General features: G+C 44.0%; 1 protein-coding gene across 1 annotated transcript in view; it reads right to left on the bottom strand.

Annotated features, from left to right (window-relative positions):
- Nucleotides 1-17,761, bottom strand: part of LOC115480936 (fizzy-related protein homolog) — an 81,182-nt gene that overhangs the window by 48,243 nt on the left and 15,178 nt on the right. Inside the window, 4 exon segments of the mRNA XM_030219921.1 lie at nucleotides 3,604-3,706; nucleotides 4,135-4,200; nucleotides 4,573-4,756; nucleotides 9,592-9,674. Of these exon segments, the coding sequence (XP_030075781.1) occupies nucleotides 3,604-3,706; nucleotides 4,135-4,200; nucleotides 4,573-4,756; nucleotides 9,592-9,674 (436 nt within the window).

Raw genomic sequence — 17,761 nt, 5'->3', positions numbered from 1 at the left:
GAATCAGGTTGTAAAACCCCCGCATCCCCTCTAGAAGCGCTCCAGCGATCCGGGGAGCGACCCTTTGCGCCCTCGCCCTCCGACGCCATTGCCGCGAGGAGAAGAATCGGGGAACCCCCTGCCCGCTATAAAAAGGTAAAATTACCTGCTTGCCGCTCCGAGCTGTAACGAACTGGTGTCCCAGTGAGTAGCTGCAATGAACGTTTAAAGAAACGTCGAATTAAACGCCTTTAAAGACGTTTAAAAATTTTTTTTTTTTTTTTTTTTTTAAACGGAGCCAGCGGGAGGGGGAGAAAAGGAGGGACCTGGCACCACCAGGTTTGCACTTGCTCAAAAGAGCCCTCAACCCCAGGCACTCAACAAAACCTAAAAATTAGGCTTGGAGGCCTAGCCAGAGCTGCTGCTGTGTGTGACCACCACCTGCTGAGATAGAGAACATACTGAGGAGTTTCCGGCAGCACATGACCACATATAGGGAGGCAAAAGTTTGCTCTCTATCTCCACCTGCTGGTAGATGGACACAACCCACCAGTCTATGGATTGATCAGCTTGATGATATGGAAGGGCAGGACTCAGGGAGAGGGGAATTGCTGGATAGGGATGAATGGAGGGGACAGATGGGCATGGATGGATATGGATTGCAGGACAGGCCTCAGGCAGAGAGGGGAAATGCTGGATAGGGAAAAATGGAGGGGCCAGGTGACAGAGGAGCATGGATGGACATGGATTGGAAGGGCAGGACTCAGGGAGAGGGGAATTGCTGGATAGGGATGAATGGAGGGGACAGATGGGCATGGATGGATATGGATTGCAGGACAGGCCTCAGGCAGAGAGGGGAAATGCTGGATAGGGAAAAATGGAGGGGCCAGGTGACAGAGGAGCATGAATGGACAAGGATTGGAAGGGCAGGACTCAGGGAGAGGGGAATTGCTGGATAGGGATGAATGGAGGGGACAGATGGGCATGGATGGATATGGATTGAAGGACAGGCCTCAGGCAGAGAGGGGAAATGCTGGATAGGGAAAAATGGAGGGGCCAGGTGACAGAGGAGCATGGATGGACATGGATTGGAAGGGCAGGACTCAGGGAGAGGGGAATTGCTGGATAGGGATGAATGGAGGGGACAGATGGGCATGGATGGATATGGATTGCAGGGCAGGCCTCAGGCAGAGAGGGGAAATGCTGGATAGGGAAAAATGGAGGGGCCAGGTGACAGAGGAGCATGGATGGACATGGATTGGAAGGGCAGGACTCAGGGAGAGGGGAATTGCTGGATAGGGATGAATGGAGGGGACAGATGGGCATGGATGGATATGGATTGCAGGGCAGGCCTCAGGCAGAGAGGGGAAATGCTGGATAGGGATGAATGGAGGGGGCAGGTGACAGAGAAACATGGATGGCCATGGATTGGGAGGGCAGGGCTCAGGGAGATAGGGGAATTGCTGGAAAAGGATGAATGGAGGGGGCAGGGGACAGATGGCCATGGATTGGGAGGGCACGGCTCACACTCTCTCTCTCATATACAATGTCTTTCTGACTCTCCCTCTCACACACTCTGTCTCACACTGTATCACATTCACTCTCTATGTGCCACACAGTCACTCACACACTCGCTTGGTCTCATACACTCACTCTCACAGAGAATCTGTGTCTCACACACACTCTCTCTCTCGCCCACACACACACACTCTCTCTCACACTGTGTCTCACATACACACTTGCACACACTCTCATTCTCACACACACACTCTCTCACAAACACACTCACACCCAGACTCACTCTCTCTCTCACACACTCACACTTTCACTCTGACTCTCAAACAGTCACTCTCACATACACTCTCCCAAACATACACACTCCAAGGAAAACCTTGCTAGCGCCCGTTTCATTTGTGTCAGAAACGGGCCTTTTTTACTAGTGTATACTAAGACATAGCAATAAAAGCAAATTAATTTACTGACATTCCTCAGCTAAAATTAAATGCTGGGATGTGCCACAGATATTAAAGAACTTCCAGCTTTAAATAAAAAGTAAAACCTAGGAGACGTGACCAATGCATCCTTATGTATGTTTCTGAAAAAAAATATATAAAAGTTGAATTCTTGAGTGATGCGATTCTCTGAGCATCGACACAGAAAAGAAACTTATTGCCATTACAAAGACCATCTAATCTTCACTGTGAAATCCCATAAATATCTGAAGGGATGTGATAGAAAGTTAAACAGTTTTTCAGGGTTGAAGGGGAGGGAGGGGGTTAGGGAGGGATAGGGAAATGATAGGGGGCAAGATTGATCCCACCACCTGTGACAGGCAGGCGAAAAGTTAAATTGGGGACAATATAGAGAGGAACAAGGTTGGAGGGTATTGTATTTTGAGATATGTGTGTAATTAACAAGATGTGTTAATGTTTTGAGACCTGTGTGTAATTAACAAGATGTGTCAATGTTGGCTATATAAGTTAATTGGACAGTCAATATGTTGAGACTTTGAGAAGAAATGGAAACATAAGTGGATGTATATTGTATGGTCTTATTGATACAAATGTTTAAAGATATTTCAAAAGACTCAATAAAAATTTAAACAGTTTTATTAAATAGATTTTTTTGGACTGGCTTTTGGGGTCATCTCTTCAGACTAAAGACATTCTGAATATTTGTGTCATAGCTACGGAGCCCATGTTGACACTGCCTTTGATTCATTTTATTATCTCTCTTGTTCTCTTAAGGTATGAATGTCTGTCCTATAACCAAATGGCATGCTTTTCTTGACCCTTGGTTTTTATTGGTTATGTACACCACATACATTCATACCTTAAGAGAACAAGAGAGAGAATAAAATGAATCAAAGGCAGTGTCAACATGGGCTCCATAGCTATGACACAAATATTCAGAAACTGTCAGTGGTTGTTTAATTCACTCCTTAACCCCGCTCAAGAAACCATTCCCAGGGTGAATCGGGGGAGGAGGCCAAGAGGCATATTTTCAAAGCACTTAGACTGACAAAGTTACATGGGAACCTATGGAACTTTGTAAGTCTAAGTGCTTTGAAAATGAGCCCCCAAGTCACAGCTCCAGAAAGAGGCCAGGTGGGTGAGGACCCGAAGTCTCAGAGTGTACAGCCCAGGGCTAGGGCAGCACTCAAGCACCCACATGTCATAGACCCAAATTCAGTTTCGTTTATTATCATCACTATTTGTAATGAACATGCTAACTTCCCTTCTTTTGTTTCATATTTTTTAAGGATACGTTAGGGACCAAACCCGGCACACCCACAACCTACCATCTAGATACTAGGCTGCACAGGACCATTAAAAGGAGTGATGTTACACATGTAGTACTTCTCAGTCACCATCCATCTGCTGGTAGGAGAGCCTATAAACACTTGTCAGGACTGGTCTGAAGAGATAAGGAATATCTATCCCAAACAAAACACCACATTTCTAATCAGACACACAGACCAGGTCAGAAATGATAACCTAATCTGAGCTCATATCAAGAGTGCCAGCTTATACTCCGATATCAAAGGTTTGACATTAATGGTATAGGTTCAGCACCTTGGCTCCCTCAGCTTAGAGGAAAACATTGCTACTGCCATTTCCTTACCGACTCTGGCTGTGTGCCCCTCGAGTGTGGATAACTTCTTCCCTCCTGCTGCATCCCAGATCTGTACAAAGCCCTTATGAGTGCCAACTGCTACTAAGTTCCCCTAAAAGAAAAGAAAAAAAGAAACATATAAAAAGACAGACTCCATTTCTTGGAAGATAACATGGAAATGTGCTGTGAATCACATATTATTCCTTTACCTCCTAAATCATTAAGTTCACAGACATAATATGAATGACACAAAAATATGCCACTATCAGGACAAAATCGTGCCCTGTCTTCTATTTGTAAACATCTCTAATTTCAAAACATCATGTTAAAAAATTACACAAATCAGTTTTAGCTTTGTGTAACACTGTATTTAACAAACAAAGTCAGCAAATATTGTATTCTATGACAACTGAAAGATTTTAAACTGGAGGAGGGAAGTAACCTCTCCTGCCTCTAGATATTTTTATTCCTTTTATATTAATAAATCATGCTATGGAGGAGGAGGGGAGTATAACAGCATGGTATTTAGCAAGCACTGACCCTTTCCGACCAACCAACAGATGTTACAGAGTCTCCTTCTACAGAGAGGTCGCACAACCTGGTAACCTGCAAAAGCAGAGAGCAAGACAGACCTGTTCAGAAGAGCATACCCCACCGACCACTTGCGACACAATGCAACCAAAGACCATAACGAACATTACCTGACTCTTCTTCCCCCTTTTCCTCTCCAAGTTCCCCCAACTGTACCTACCTTACATGTACCTCATTCTACCACTATATCACTTCATTCATAGCATGTATTTGTTCAGACCGTAATCGGCTAACGCCGTTAACGGTGATATGTAAGCCACATTGATCCTGCAAAAGGTGGGAAAATGTGGGATACAAATGTAACAAACAAACAAACAAATAAATAAATAAATAAATAAAAATGGGTCTCTTTGCCAAAGCAGCCATGAAGAGGTGACGCAATGTTACCTGGCTGGTGCAGGCACTCCACAGGTAAACACAGGTGCCCAAACCCACACTGAGGACATTGAGGGAGGACCAGTCCACCAAGTTTAGGTAAAAATCATCTTGCAGTTCAGGAGCATCAAGGACTTTAAAGGGAATTTTGGAGATTTTTCTGGTTGGTTTTCGAGGTGACCTCAGCAGCTTCTGACTGTTTCCAGAAATAGACAAAATATTTCCCATGTTACAAATGCTGAGTATAGACAATCAGAGGTTAACCTTGCATGTCCATGGCTAACTGAGCAGTGCCTTGAATTTATTATTATACTCTAAGATACTGACAGTACAGAATGAATTGTTAAGCTCTACAGGGTGAGGAAAAAAGCAGTTACTCACCTGTAGCAGATGTTATCCAAGGACAACAGACCAGGTATTCTCATAGCTGGGTGACGTCATCTGATGGAGCTCGATGCAAACGCTGACTAGCAAGATCAAGAACTTTGTAGCAGTGCTGGTGCGAGCGCAGGTCCCTCGATCACTGTAAAAAGCTAAAGAATTCAACTCCAAGGGGAGGTGGGAGGGTACGTGAGAATACTTGGCCTGCTGTCCTCAGAGAACATCTGCTAGAGGTGAGTAACTTTGCTTTCTCCGAGGACAAGCAAGCCGTTGTATTCTCACAGCTGGGAATCCCTAGCTTACGAGGCTCACCAAAAATAAGAAAGCAAGGACAACAGGGACTCGAAAGGTCAAGGCCTGCTATTCAATCAACCTGAAACAATTTGTTTACTAGTTGTGGAGGTGCCTCGGCTTGTACAGGATGATGAGGATCATGGTTCCCCAATCTTGCTTGACTTTCAGCAGTCTTCTCTATGAGAGGTATGGGAGGATACGCATACAGAAGACCCTCCCCCCAATGTAGGAGAAAGGTATCTGACGCTAGTCTGCTGTTCAACCAGACTTGCAACAGAACTGAGGGACTTTGTTACTGAGATGAGTGGCAAAAAGATCCACAGAGGGGTGCCCCACTCTCAGAAGATCTTTCAAGATTTTTATTTATTTATTTATTGCATTTGTATCCCACGTTTTCCCACCTTTTTGCGGGTTCAGTGTGGCTTACAATAAGAAATGAATGATGGAAGTACAATTTGTTACAAATTGGTTATGGATTACATTGTGCAGAATTATGCGAGACAATCGAAGTGTCGTTAAGGAATGCAACAATGGAACACAAACATTGAACATTGGAAGGAGACAATGGGAGCTTAAAGGGCAGTACTAAGGCATAAAGACATACGATATACATATTTCTGTGAGTAAAGGTATGAGTGATGTGAGATTATGGGGAATGAGAGTTCAGAAGTGGATGTATGGTGCATTAATGAACAGTAAGTGTGGACTTTATGTGTTTTGGCTCTTTCCGTAAGTTTTTTCAAAAAGATGGGTCTTCAATAATCTGCGGAAGGAAGCTTGCTCGTGGATCGTTCTTAAGTTGCGTGACAGTGTATTCCAAAACTGCGTGCTCATGTGAGAAAAGGTTGACGCATGTAGCGTCTTGTATTTCAAGCCCTTGCAGTTGGGGAAGTGGAGGTTGAGGAAAGTTCGGGATGATCTTTTGGCGTTTCTGGGTGGTAAGTCTATTAACTCATAAGGTTGCATCACCCTACTCGGTCTGTCCACTGGGCTGTTTTCCTTGCCAGCCAGGTACATGGTCCATTCTGTGAAGAACAGCCCACTGCCACCTGACACAAGGGGTAGGATCCCATACCCCCCTTGCTTGTTCACACAGTACATCACAACCTAGCTGTCCATTTGGATGAGTACAATTTGGTTCTGCAACCAATATCTGAAAGCCTTTAGAGTGCTCCATATGGCCCTTAGTTCTGAAGCCCATTTACATGAGCTCCTCATTTGAGGTTGTATGTATCTGTTGTCAACACCTTCCGAGGGGGTGGAATTTGGAATGGTAGTCCCACGGTCAAATTTGGCTGAATTGTCCACCAGAGTAAGGACTGACCTAGCTCTGGGGGAATTCGGATAACATCCACTAAGTTCCCTGTGGCCCGAGACCACTGGGAAGCTAGATTCCATTAGGTCCCTCTCACATGGAGGCATGACATGCACTGTGGAGGCTATGTGGCCTAGTAACCTCAACATCTATCGAGCTGTGACCTGATGGCTGCTGTGGACCTCTGAGGCAAGCGCAATTAAGGCATCCGCGCTCACTAGGGGCAGGGAGGCCCAAGCTTGCACTGTATCGAGCAGGGCTCCTATGTATTCCAATTGCTGTACTGGGTGCAGGTGGGACTTTGAGTAGTTTATAACAAACCCCAATAGCTCTAGCACCCAAATAGTCCTCTGTATGGACTCCTGAATCCCTTCCTGTGACATGCTCTTGTCCAGCCAATTGTCCAGGTTGGGAAACACACTCTCAATCTGCGTAACAATGCCACAACTACTGCTAGGCATTTGGTAAAGACCCTGGGCGCTGACGCAAGGCTAAAAGGCAGAATGTGATACTGGTAGTGGTGTCTCCCTACTCGAAATCTGAGTTAGAGATACTTCCTGTGATTGGGAAATGTGATTATAGGCAACCTTCAAGTCCAGAGAGCACAGCCAATCTTTTTCTTGAATTGTGGGGAAAAGGGAGCCCAGGGAAATCATCCTGAACTCTTCTTTGACTAGTAATTTGTTCAGGCTCTTAGGTCTAGAATGGGACAAAACCCCTCCATCCTTTTGGGCACAAGGAAGTATCTGGAATAGAATCCCTTCCCTTCTTCCCCTGATGGAACAGGTTTCACTGCATTGGCCTGTAGAAGGCCAGAGATTTCCTTTACAAGTACCTGCTCATGCTGACGGCTCATGAATGATGCTCTTTGGAATAGCCATGGCCTTGGTGACCGCCGTCACCACCGCATCCACTGTAGGATTCTTAAAGGAGTCCCTACCCTCCTGCGGAAGAGGATAAAGCCTTAGCCACCCTACAGGCAGAATCTGGGGAGGACCACTCCTGCATGACCATCTCTCTGAGGTCTTTCTTCATGGGAAAAGTACAGGAAGACTTAAAAAATACCACAAACCAACGGATCTACCTGCTTTACCTCCCCAACTGAGGTCTCAGGAGACTCAAATTTGAGAGTAGCCACCACCTGATCAATTAATTCCAACAACTCATCTCTATGAAAGATCCTCACTACTGAGGGGTCCTCACCTAGTAAGGAACCCTCCTCCTCTGGACAGATGCTCAAAAGAACTTCGTCCCCAAGATCACTGCTTTTCCGAGTGCTGGAAGGACAAAATCTCAGGATCCTCTGAACAATCCAGACGTGGACGCTTGGGTACTAAGTGACCTACCCCCTTAGGAAGGTCTGCCTGCTGTGAACCTGCCTTCCACGCCTGAAACATTGACCAGATAAAATCAGGAGGAAAACCCATCCCTCCTGCGTGCTCAGGAGAGCAGCCGACATTCTGACCCGTAAAATCCTGTACAGACAGAGGCGAAGCGGCAGGGTGGGAAGAATCCAAGATGGCGGCGGTTCCTGCCAAAACCGGGACTGCTGCTGCACCACCCGATTGCGAGGATGCCTCCGCAGAAACCGAGCTGACCCTGGACAGCTCCGCAGACAACGCCGGAGGTGAGGGAGGAGGCAACTTTGGCTCCCCACAGAGCCTGCATTGTGCCCCCAGCGCATCTAAACCTCGTCGCGAACAGAAACGGCAAAGAAAAAGTTTCCCGGACGACATCCCTCAGGAAAGGAAAGAGGTAAGCCAAACAGAGCCCAGCACTACCCAGTACTCACTTGTCCCCACTAACTGGACTGCAGCCCTCCCGGCCAGCCCAAAACAAAACGAACTGAGAGGTTTTTTGTTTTTCCCAAGCCCGGTTGCTGATAGCTAACAAGGGCAAGGCACTCGAGGTTCCTGCAAGAGCACAAGAGCCGAGGCACAGGGCTGAATGCTCAGGAGAGGACAGCAGGGGGAGGGACCCGGCCACCGGGTGTAACACCCCAGGGGAAAATACGGAGCACCACCGGACCCACTTCCCTGAAGCACAGAGAGTCCTAGTACAAGGAGCTAACCAACACAAGAGGCCTAGAAACAACCGCTAAGCCTACCAGACCAGACTGACTGCACGTCTACCCTCTGCTGGAGACTGAGATTTACTGGCTGCTTGGGGGTTGGCACTTGGCAGGTGGCTTATACAGTGTCAAGTTTTAATGTTCTCAGTCTCCCTCTGCTGGTAGATGTGTATAACCCAAGCGTCTTGACCAGTCTGGAGGGTCGCTGAGGAATATATGACTTTTCATATTAATCATCTTTAGTCCACAATTAAAGGAGGCATATCACAAAATCCATGGAAAAGTAAGGATTAACTCTATCAATCAGGAAATAGGAGGCTAGAAAGGAGATTCCAGAATCACTACTAATACGGGGTCAATGTAATTACTGCTCTTGGTTGCACAGAAGGGGTCACAGATATCATGGAGTCCAAGAAAGAACTAAATTGTTTAGGGTCGAAAAAAACATATTTAACAGAATTTAATTTCATTACGCACTTGCAAGGAAAATTCAACCAGAAAAGGCCACCCAATTGTATAACTTTTGGGCATAATTTAAGAAACTCTTGGCGCCTCTTCTGGGTCACTTTAGACACATCCGGAAACATTCTAACTTTATAGTTCAGAAAAAGCTGATCTCTATAAAGGAAAAATTGCTTCAAGATCCAATCTCTGTCAGGTTGTAATACAAATGTCACTACCCAAGTTATCATCTTCCAGTGTCTGTTTTAAATTCAGATTCAAAATCTCAAAAGGTACTCCAGTCCCGTCATCAACTAATTGGACCGTCTCCTTTATTGTATAAGGTAACAAGTAATAAATTTTTGAGACCTGGGGATATGTTTGTTCATGTATCTTCAGAACTTCTCTTTAAGTGGAGCGATTTAAACCTGTTTGGGGAAATTTATCAATTGCAGTGTATTGGATCTCTGCTGATTTTCCAAAATTTCTATTTTATTCTGAAGATACAATTTTTCTTTTATTCACATACCTCTTGTTGCTGACAGGTGATAATGAATACGGGGAGACTTCATTCCCATCATCTGGGCTTGAACGTTTTGAGCTGAGAGAGTACTGGATGGGAGACAAAATAAAGAACTATAATAAATCAGAATAAACAGGAATATAGAATAATTTTGCTATATTAAAACTGAACATTTAAGTAGCAGATTCAAAACTTTAAATTCTGTGCAATGTAAACTTAAAATAGGAGCAAGATTAAAAGCAGGAAAGAACAGTGAAGAAAGTGTACATAGACGTCTTGAAAACTACAACAAACTGCTGCTTTAAAGCAATAATAAGCCCAGGCCGAGACAAAACCAAGTAATGTAACAAAATAAAAAGCCAAGTCATGCTGCTTACTAAGAAACTTCCCTCTCTTCTATTTTACTCTAAGTACTTAAAAAGAGAAAACTGTTCCTTTCCAGAGAATGTGCTATACTCCCCCCACAGGCCAAGAAAACTCAACCAGGAATTAAGATTCCTCCACAATTTGTCAGGATGAAACGCTTTTGCTCAAAAATATTCCTGCCTTTTGTCTTCCTCCCATCATTATTTGGGTTTTGTTGGGGGTAACGGCATTGACAGGAGTACAAGATAAATCTTAAATCCCTCCTGCTCCACTCTATGTCCTCTTCTTCCCATCATACAAGAGTAGTTAGGGTACAGGGTCATGGACTTAACCCTAGAACGCATGACGTTAAAAATATACATATTAACGTCATCATGCACATAATGTAGAAAAACACACTTAACTTTCACAAGTTTATTTCAAAATTGCTCAATAAAATATGAATAGTGGACAACATTTTAATTATAATTTTTCACAGAAAACACCAAAAATTCTTTTTTTTTTTCCAAATTTCACGCAAAGACATGAAAACACACAAAAATGCATAGAAATCTATAGCAAACTAGCTGCAGCTACATTTTTATTCTAACTTTCTTTTCTATTATATTAGTCTTCCAAACAATTCTGACATGTTATTTTTTCAGAAGAGTGTTCTTTGCAAACAGTTTCCTTACAAGTGGAACAATATCGCTCAGTTTTCCTCTCTATGTTTCTTGGACACATGAAACAACGCTTTCGTTTTCTTTCTCCTGGCTCTGGAGTAATCTGAAACTGTACGCCACACCGTTTCATTGCTTCTTTAGTTTTCTTTGGCAAGCATTTCAAGTCGCTTCGCTCTATCATCTGAGGTATTACAAGTTCATGACAAAGGTCCTTCAAGAATAAGCGTCTCCTGTCCTTCCTCTGTGCATGAAATTCAGGATGAGTTTCTGTATAAATAATGAATGAATTTAGGGCTGCTACATCAAGCATATTTGAAAATAGTACTACAGGCCATCGTTTTGTTTGCCTCTTACACGAATATTCTCCCACCATCTCATCCATTTATCTACACCTCCTTTTGTTGCATTGTAATGCAGGATGATTTCTGGTTTCAATTTTTGGTTATTGCTGTCAACACTGCAATCGTGATGCATGGTACTGAGTAAAATTACAGATTTCTCCTTCTTTGCCTTGTAAGATACCAAAGTCGCTTTGTTATTGAATCCAAAGACACTCTCATAAAGTGCTCGCTGACGATTGTGTTTGAGTGCTGCTGGAATTTCTCGTCTGTTTGCTTTATAGTACCAACAAGTGTAATAGCTTTTGCAAGCAGAAAATTGCCTAGTTCAACATTGGTGAAATAATTGTCCATGGTGATGTTTCTACCTGAATTGAATATTGGAACAGCAAGAGTTTTGACTATTTCAGACCCCAGATCCTTCTGTACTAGTGCACCAACCTCTTTGCCACAGTAGATTACGCCATTTATGCCATAATAATTTGCAGAATCACACATCCAGAAGATTTTTATACCGTACTTGGCTGGCTTGCTGGGCATGTATTGTATGAATTTGCAGCGTCCTCTGAACGGTACAAGTTGCTCATCTACAGTAACATTAGTACTAGGATTGTAAAGTTTTGTGCAATTTTTGATAAATATGTTCCAGATATAACTGATAGGGGCTAATTTGTCTGTTTCAAACCTCGCTGCACGAGTTCGCTTATCATCAAAGCGAATGATCCTTCTAATTTCCTCATATCTGCCCACTGACATTGTCGCCTTATAGTGTGGATCAGAAAGTGGGTCCAGAAATAATTCTCGTATTGGGACATCATACGATTTTTGACTCCCTGCCAGCAGGAAAAGGTCCAATATATGCATAAAGTTCCTCTTTTGAGATATTTTTCCAGGAGTTATTTTTTGCTGAAGCGATACGTCTTCCTTCTAGGTTTGAACATAATAGGACCTCTTCTGCAATATTGTCAGAAAAATAAGTACAGAATACATCTTTAGGGGTAAAGTAACTGGGACTTCCCACAGCTCCTTGAGCCTGTCTCACAATATTGTGTATTGGAGTACGTCCGACTAATGTAGGATTACTGTCCCAAAAAACATTCGTTTTGGATGTTCTACTTATCACTTCTTGAGGATCCACTAGATTCACTTCTTCATCATCAGAAGAATCACTGGATGAGGATGTTTGATTAGCTGGTGGCAGATATTCTTCATCAGACAAAGATAGTTCACTTTCATCATCGCTTTGAAACATAATCGCTTCAATCTCTTGGTCAGTCAGACACTTGGAGGAAGACTGTGCCATTGCTGACTAGATGTTAGAAAATGAAACAGATTTCCTCTCAACAGCTTATCTTATCACAGGTCCTTCAGCAATTAGCTCACAGTGTATACTGTCCTCAGTGTTCAGAGGACCTGAGGTGATGTCATGGCCTTATCACTCCCTCCAAAAATCACATGACATCCTCACATGTTATTATCCACACCCTGGCCCCTCCACCAGCATTACTGAGTACAAATAAAGTAACTTGAGACACAAACACTTCTGAGAACATGATAAAAACAGCGGGGGCCTAAAAGGCCCCCAATTCGTACAGATGTAGTTTTCACCAAACAAGCATTGTTACACCATAATGCCTATGAAAAAAAATTATATGAACAACTGGATATTATCAACAATGACATACTTGAGTAATACCTTGAGTTTCAAATTCTAACTAAAGTAATTTTGCAGATAATAGCAAAAATGTAAGCATGGGGGCCTAAAAGGCCCCCAATATGCGTTCTAGGGTTAATATACAAAAGTAGTCCAAAAATCTGGACTGCTCACGCTTTTCCCCTCTTGCCCCTTCTGATGCAGGAATGGCATGATGGGTTAGAGGGGAAAAGCCTGGTGCATGCCGGAAGCAGCCAGTAAGTAAGGTTGCTGTTGGTGCTGCAGCGCCAAAGACTTCTGGACAGGTCACAGACAGCAAGCAGGGCCTGGAGTGGGGGAAAGACGCCGGACCATGCGGGGAGAGAAGGGAGGGGAGGAAGGAGGCATAGCAACGAGGAGGTGGGGGGGGGGGGGGCTGGGAGAGTGAAAGAGAGCAAGTGGGCAGGGCTAGGAGGGGCGATTGAGACACTGGAGTGTTTGGGGGTGGGGGGGGGGGGGAGGGAAGAAAATAGTCTGGATTCTCGGGTGGTCCAAATTTCTGGCATCTAGATTTCCAGCCTTCTACTGTACCGCCTTTCTAGTACTCACAACCTGTTTTTGTACCAGGGGAATTAGAGGCAAGCAGGGCCTGAAGTGGGGGAAGACGCCGGACCATGCGGGGAGAGAAGGAAGGAGGCATAGCCACGAGGAGGTGGGGGGGCTGGGGCTGGGAGAGTGAAAGAGAGCAAGTGGGCAGGGCTAGGAGGGTCAATTGAGACACTGGAGTGTTTGGGGGTGGTGGGGGGGGAGGGAAGAAAATAGTCTGGATTCTCGGGTGGTCCAAATTTCTGGCATCTAGATTTCCAGACTTCTACTGTACCGCCTTTCTAGTACTCACAACCTGTTTTTGTACCAGGGGAATTAGAGGCAAGCAGGGCCTGAAGTGGGGGAAGACGCCGGACCATGCGGGGAGAGAAGGAAGGAGGCATAGCCACGAGGAGGTGGGGGGGCTGGGGCTGGGAGAGTGAAAGAGAGCAAGTGGGCAGGGCTAGGAGGGGCAATTGAGACACTGGAGTGTTTGGGGGTGGGGGGGAGGGAAGAAAATAGTCTGGATTCTCGGGTGGTCCAAATTCCTGGCATCTAGATTTCCAGACTTCTACTGTACCGCCTTTCTAGTACTCACAACCTGTTTTTGTACCAGGGGCAAGGAGAAATTAGATCTTACCTGCTAATTTGCTTTCCTTTAGTCCCTCCGGACCGGACCAGGATTGGACTGTTGGGTTGTGCCCGCCTACCAGCAGGTGGAGACTGAGAAAAACTCTGACTCTAGAGAGCCAATAGGAGCCCTGGCCATGTGACCTTAGCTTCAGTATTTGAATAACAAAGCAGGAAAGAAAGAAAGAACTTCTGTGCCATATGGAATCCTAGCAGCCACAAATTCCTCGGCAAAACCGAGTACTAAAGCTCACCAGCAACTCTCACCAGAGAAGTGGCATGACCCATTCATATTAGAGCTCACCAGCATCTCTCACCAGAGAAGTAGTATGACTCACTTAAGGTTTCATATATATTCCATCAACTGAGCTCACCAGCAACTCTCACCAAAGAAGTGGTATGACCCATTAAGGTTTTATATATATATATATTCCAGCAACTGAGCTCACCAGCAACCACCAGAGAAGTGGTATGGACCACGCAAAGTCTTTTTTTTTTTTTTTTTAATATATATATATACAGTATCATCTGTTTGTTTGTTTGGTTTTTTTTTTTTTTTTTTTGAAACATTCCACTTCCAAACTTAATAAAAGAATCTAAAGAGTTGATAGAACATGGGAGGGGCCTGGTCCGGTCCGGAGGGACTAAAGGAAAGCAATTAGCAGGTAAGATCTAATTTCTCCTTCCTTAGCGTCCCTCCGGACCGGACCAGGATTGGACTGTTGGAAAGTACCAAAGCAGTAATCTTATGGAAGGGACAGACATTGAGAATGCGGTAGAGTCCCTGAAAACACCCAAACTAGGATGAATACGAAGCCAAAAGCTTGACGATCCAAGAACCGCCAATAAACTAAATAGAATAACTACAAAGCAAAAAAGCTGAAAAGTCCAAGCGACGCTGAACATTGTCCCCTACCAAGTGGCCGCTATATAATGTCCACCTTCTGCACTATCAGTGCAGCGCAAAGGACAGAGAGACTCGAGAAAAACAAAAAAACGACTGAAAGAAAGATGGCAAAGGTAGAAGCAGAGCCGCCTGTAAACAAAAAACTGCAATGAATCTACCTCAGCTGAGAAAGTGGAAACCGAAATCCTGAAGTACAATACTTCCGATATCGTAGACTATTGCTGACCTAGCAACAGATTGGAAGTATGTAAAGCCTGTCAGTGAGAAAGTACCTGATCACTAGAAGCTAAATAGGTAAAAACAAGAATGCAGTTAAATACTATGCAGAAGAAGGTACCTAAATCCCTGCTGCAAACTAGACTGAAGGTGCAAATAAACTGACAGCCGCTGCAGTTACCCAACATGAAGAAAACATATCTCAGAGCGCAATTCAAATGAGAGAGAAAGAATCATCTGTAGCTGTTGCCTCTGCAAGCAGATCACCTGAGACTCTTGTCGTAAACCCCAATTAGTGAAAACGGGAATAAATCAACAGTAGACACTTGTTAGTACCTTTCATCTGTTAGATACATATAGAAGTCCATAAAACACTACACAGTTCCAGGAATAACATGTATAGAATGTTTGTACGTTTAGGAATCTAGCCAGGTACTCATGGTCTGGATTGGCCGTCGACCGAAAGGTGGGCTCGATAGGACCTTTGAGCTTTTCCCAGTGTGGAATTACATATGTACTTATGTAGTAGAACTATAAATATACATATATATTTTCACAGATGCAGCCATCAAAAAACTGCTCACTGTGTATATGCTCCCGGCATACTTGCAGGAAGAATGCTCAATCTCAACCACCAGACCCAAGTGCTGCACTAGTGAGAATACAGAGGCCAACTGAGCGGAGGGAATCCCATCCGAGATAAATATCTGGATACGAGAGGGCATCTATCTCTGCCGCTGACAAGTCTTTTAGCAAGAGAGTAAGCGAGGCACATGGAAGGTCAGAGCGAAAAGAAATAGTTCTAGAACTGGGACCTCCCCTTAAAGTATCCACTGAGAACTGCCAGAATTTTTTTTTTCCAATGGTCACGAAATTGACGGAGTGAAAAGCTGCCAAAAAAGACTACCGAGACTCCAAAGAGAATGAAGAAAAAATTCCTTCTTGGGAGTTAGAAAGTAAAATTTTACTCTGCAAAATAGAGCAAGTTAATGGCCGAAGGCCCAAGAACATCCAGAGAAAACAAAGTGGGACGCTTGTAGAGAAGACAAAAACAGTCTGCGCCAACTTGACTAAACAACGAGAGAAAAAATAGAGACATGCTACGAAATCTAATGAGATCACACAAGAGCTCAAAGAGAGATCAAATGAGAGACCTGGCTACATGCACCCCGTAACCTAGAGTGTGCCCGAAATGCACCACCCGTTGCTTGACCTGACAACTCTGCCAATAAGACTGTCTGTAATGAACCAGACATCTAGGAAAGGATGAAACGAGGAGACGTTGTTTCACGAGCGCCGCTGCTACTACGACCATAACTTAAGAAAAAGGTGCGAGGAGCCGACGCAAGACCGAAGAGCAGGGCAAGAAAACTGGTAATGAGGACCTTCTCATCATCCTCGTATCGTGGACATTACTCCTCCTATACTGAGATGTACTAAGATCTACCGACCCACACCCATAAGAAATGAATGTGGTACTTGCAACCTGGAATTGACCACAACTGAGGACAGGATGCTGGGCTTAATGGACTCTTAGACTTTTTCCCCGTATGACAATACTCATATACTAAGCAAAAATGCAAAGGAAGTGAAAGAATCCCCTTCCAATTGAAAGGAAGGTCTGGAGTGAGGACGAATAGAATGAAAATGAAAGGATCACCATATGTTGAGCGTGGACTGAGACACATTGGCCTTTAATTTTACCGGATCTCCCCAAACCTTGTATCATGTCCTGCCTCCTCCTCACTGAGAGTACAGAGATGAACAGACGCACACTCACGAGATATAAATGTGGTATTTGCAATCTGGATTGACCCCATCTGAAAACAGGATGGGGACTCTTGGCTTTTCCCATTATGGCAACACTTATGCCCTTATGGCAAAAAATGCACAGAAATGATGGTGAATCTCCTTCCAAGAGAAAAAAACTCTGGAGAGAGGAAGAATAAAATGAAATGAAATGGAATAGACTTGGAAAATACCTATTACGGAAAAGGTGGTGAATTTGTGCCACAGGAGACAAGACTGTACCTGACGTCAAGAAAGCTTGAAACAAGACCCTAAAATCTGTAAGGAAGAGAAAGGGATAGCAGATGTTATGGATGGTCATACTGGACAAAACCAGAATGTTTACCATGTGCCCATGCTGAACAGATAGTGGAAACAAAAATACAAGTAGATGGCGTGAGGACCTCCCACTATCCTTAAGTGGGAGAAAATGCAAATTGACCGGATAACTTTACTCCCTAAGTGGACATATATCTTGTAAGTCCTAGAAGAAAACTAAGATAACACATGAGAAACTCCAAGACAGTTGGAAAGTAGAGAAGACGTGAATAAAACATGCATTCTAAAGCAGCTGAGAAAACTGGGTGCTCGGTAGACAGGACTGAGTCTCCTAGAATATGAGAACCATCTGAACCATGTAGCCTAGGCAGCTGTCATCTGCTATGCCAAAGAGAACGCATAGCCATGAAAGAAAATTGCTAAAGGAAGTAAGACCTTATGTCCAGAATTGCAAAGTACGCAACAATTGAGTATCAGACAATGTATTTCATTGCACATGGCATCTGAACCATATAGCCTACGCTCTAGAGAACGTTTGTTAAGATCTTAAAACACAGTATAAGAACACAGTATAGCCACGGAGGAAAATTTCCTGAAAGGAATTAAGATCTTATGTCCAGCATTGTAAAGTACCAAACAATAGACTATCCGGCAATGTAGTTCTATCCACATGGCACCTGACCCAGATAGCCTATGCCATAGAAAATGTTTGTTAAGTTCTTAAAAACACTGTATAACATCATAGCCATGAAGGGAAATGCTTGAAAGGAAC

This window comes from Microcaecilia unicolor, chromosome 11 (assembly GCF_901765095.1).
Source record: "Microcaecilia unicolor chromosome 11, aMicUni1.1, whole genome shotgun sequence".
In the NCBI taxonomy this organism is placed as follows: Eukaryota; Metazoa; Chordata; class Amphibia; order Gymnophiona; family Siphonopidae; genus Microcaecilia; species Microcaecilia unicolor.
The sequence above is the reverse complement of the archived record's forward strand: the minus strand, read 5'-3'. Positions and strand labels throughout refer to the sequence as shown.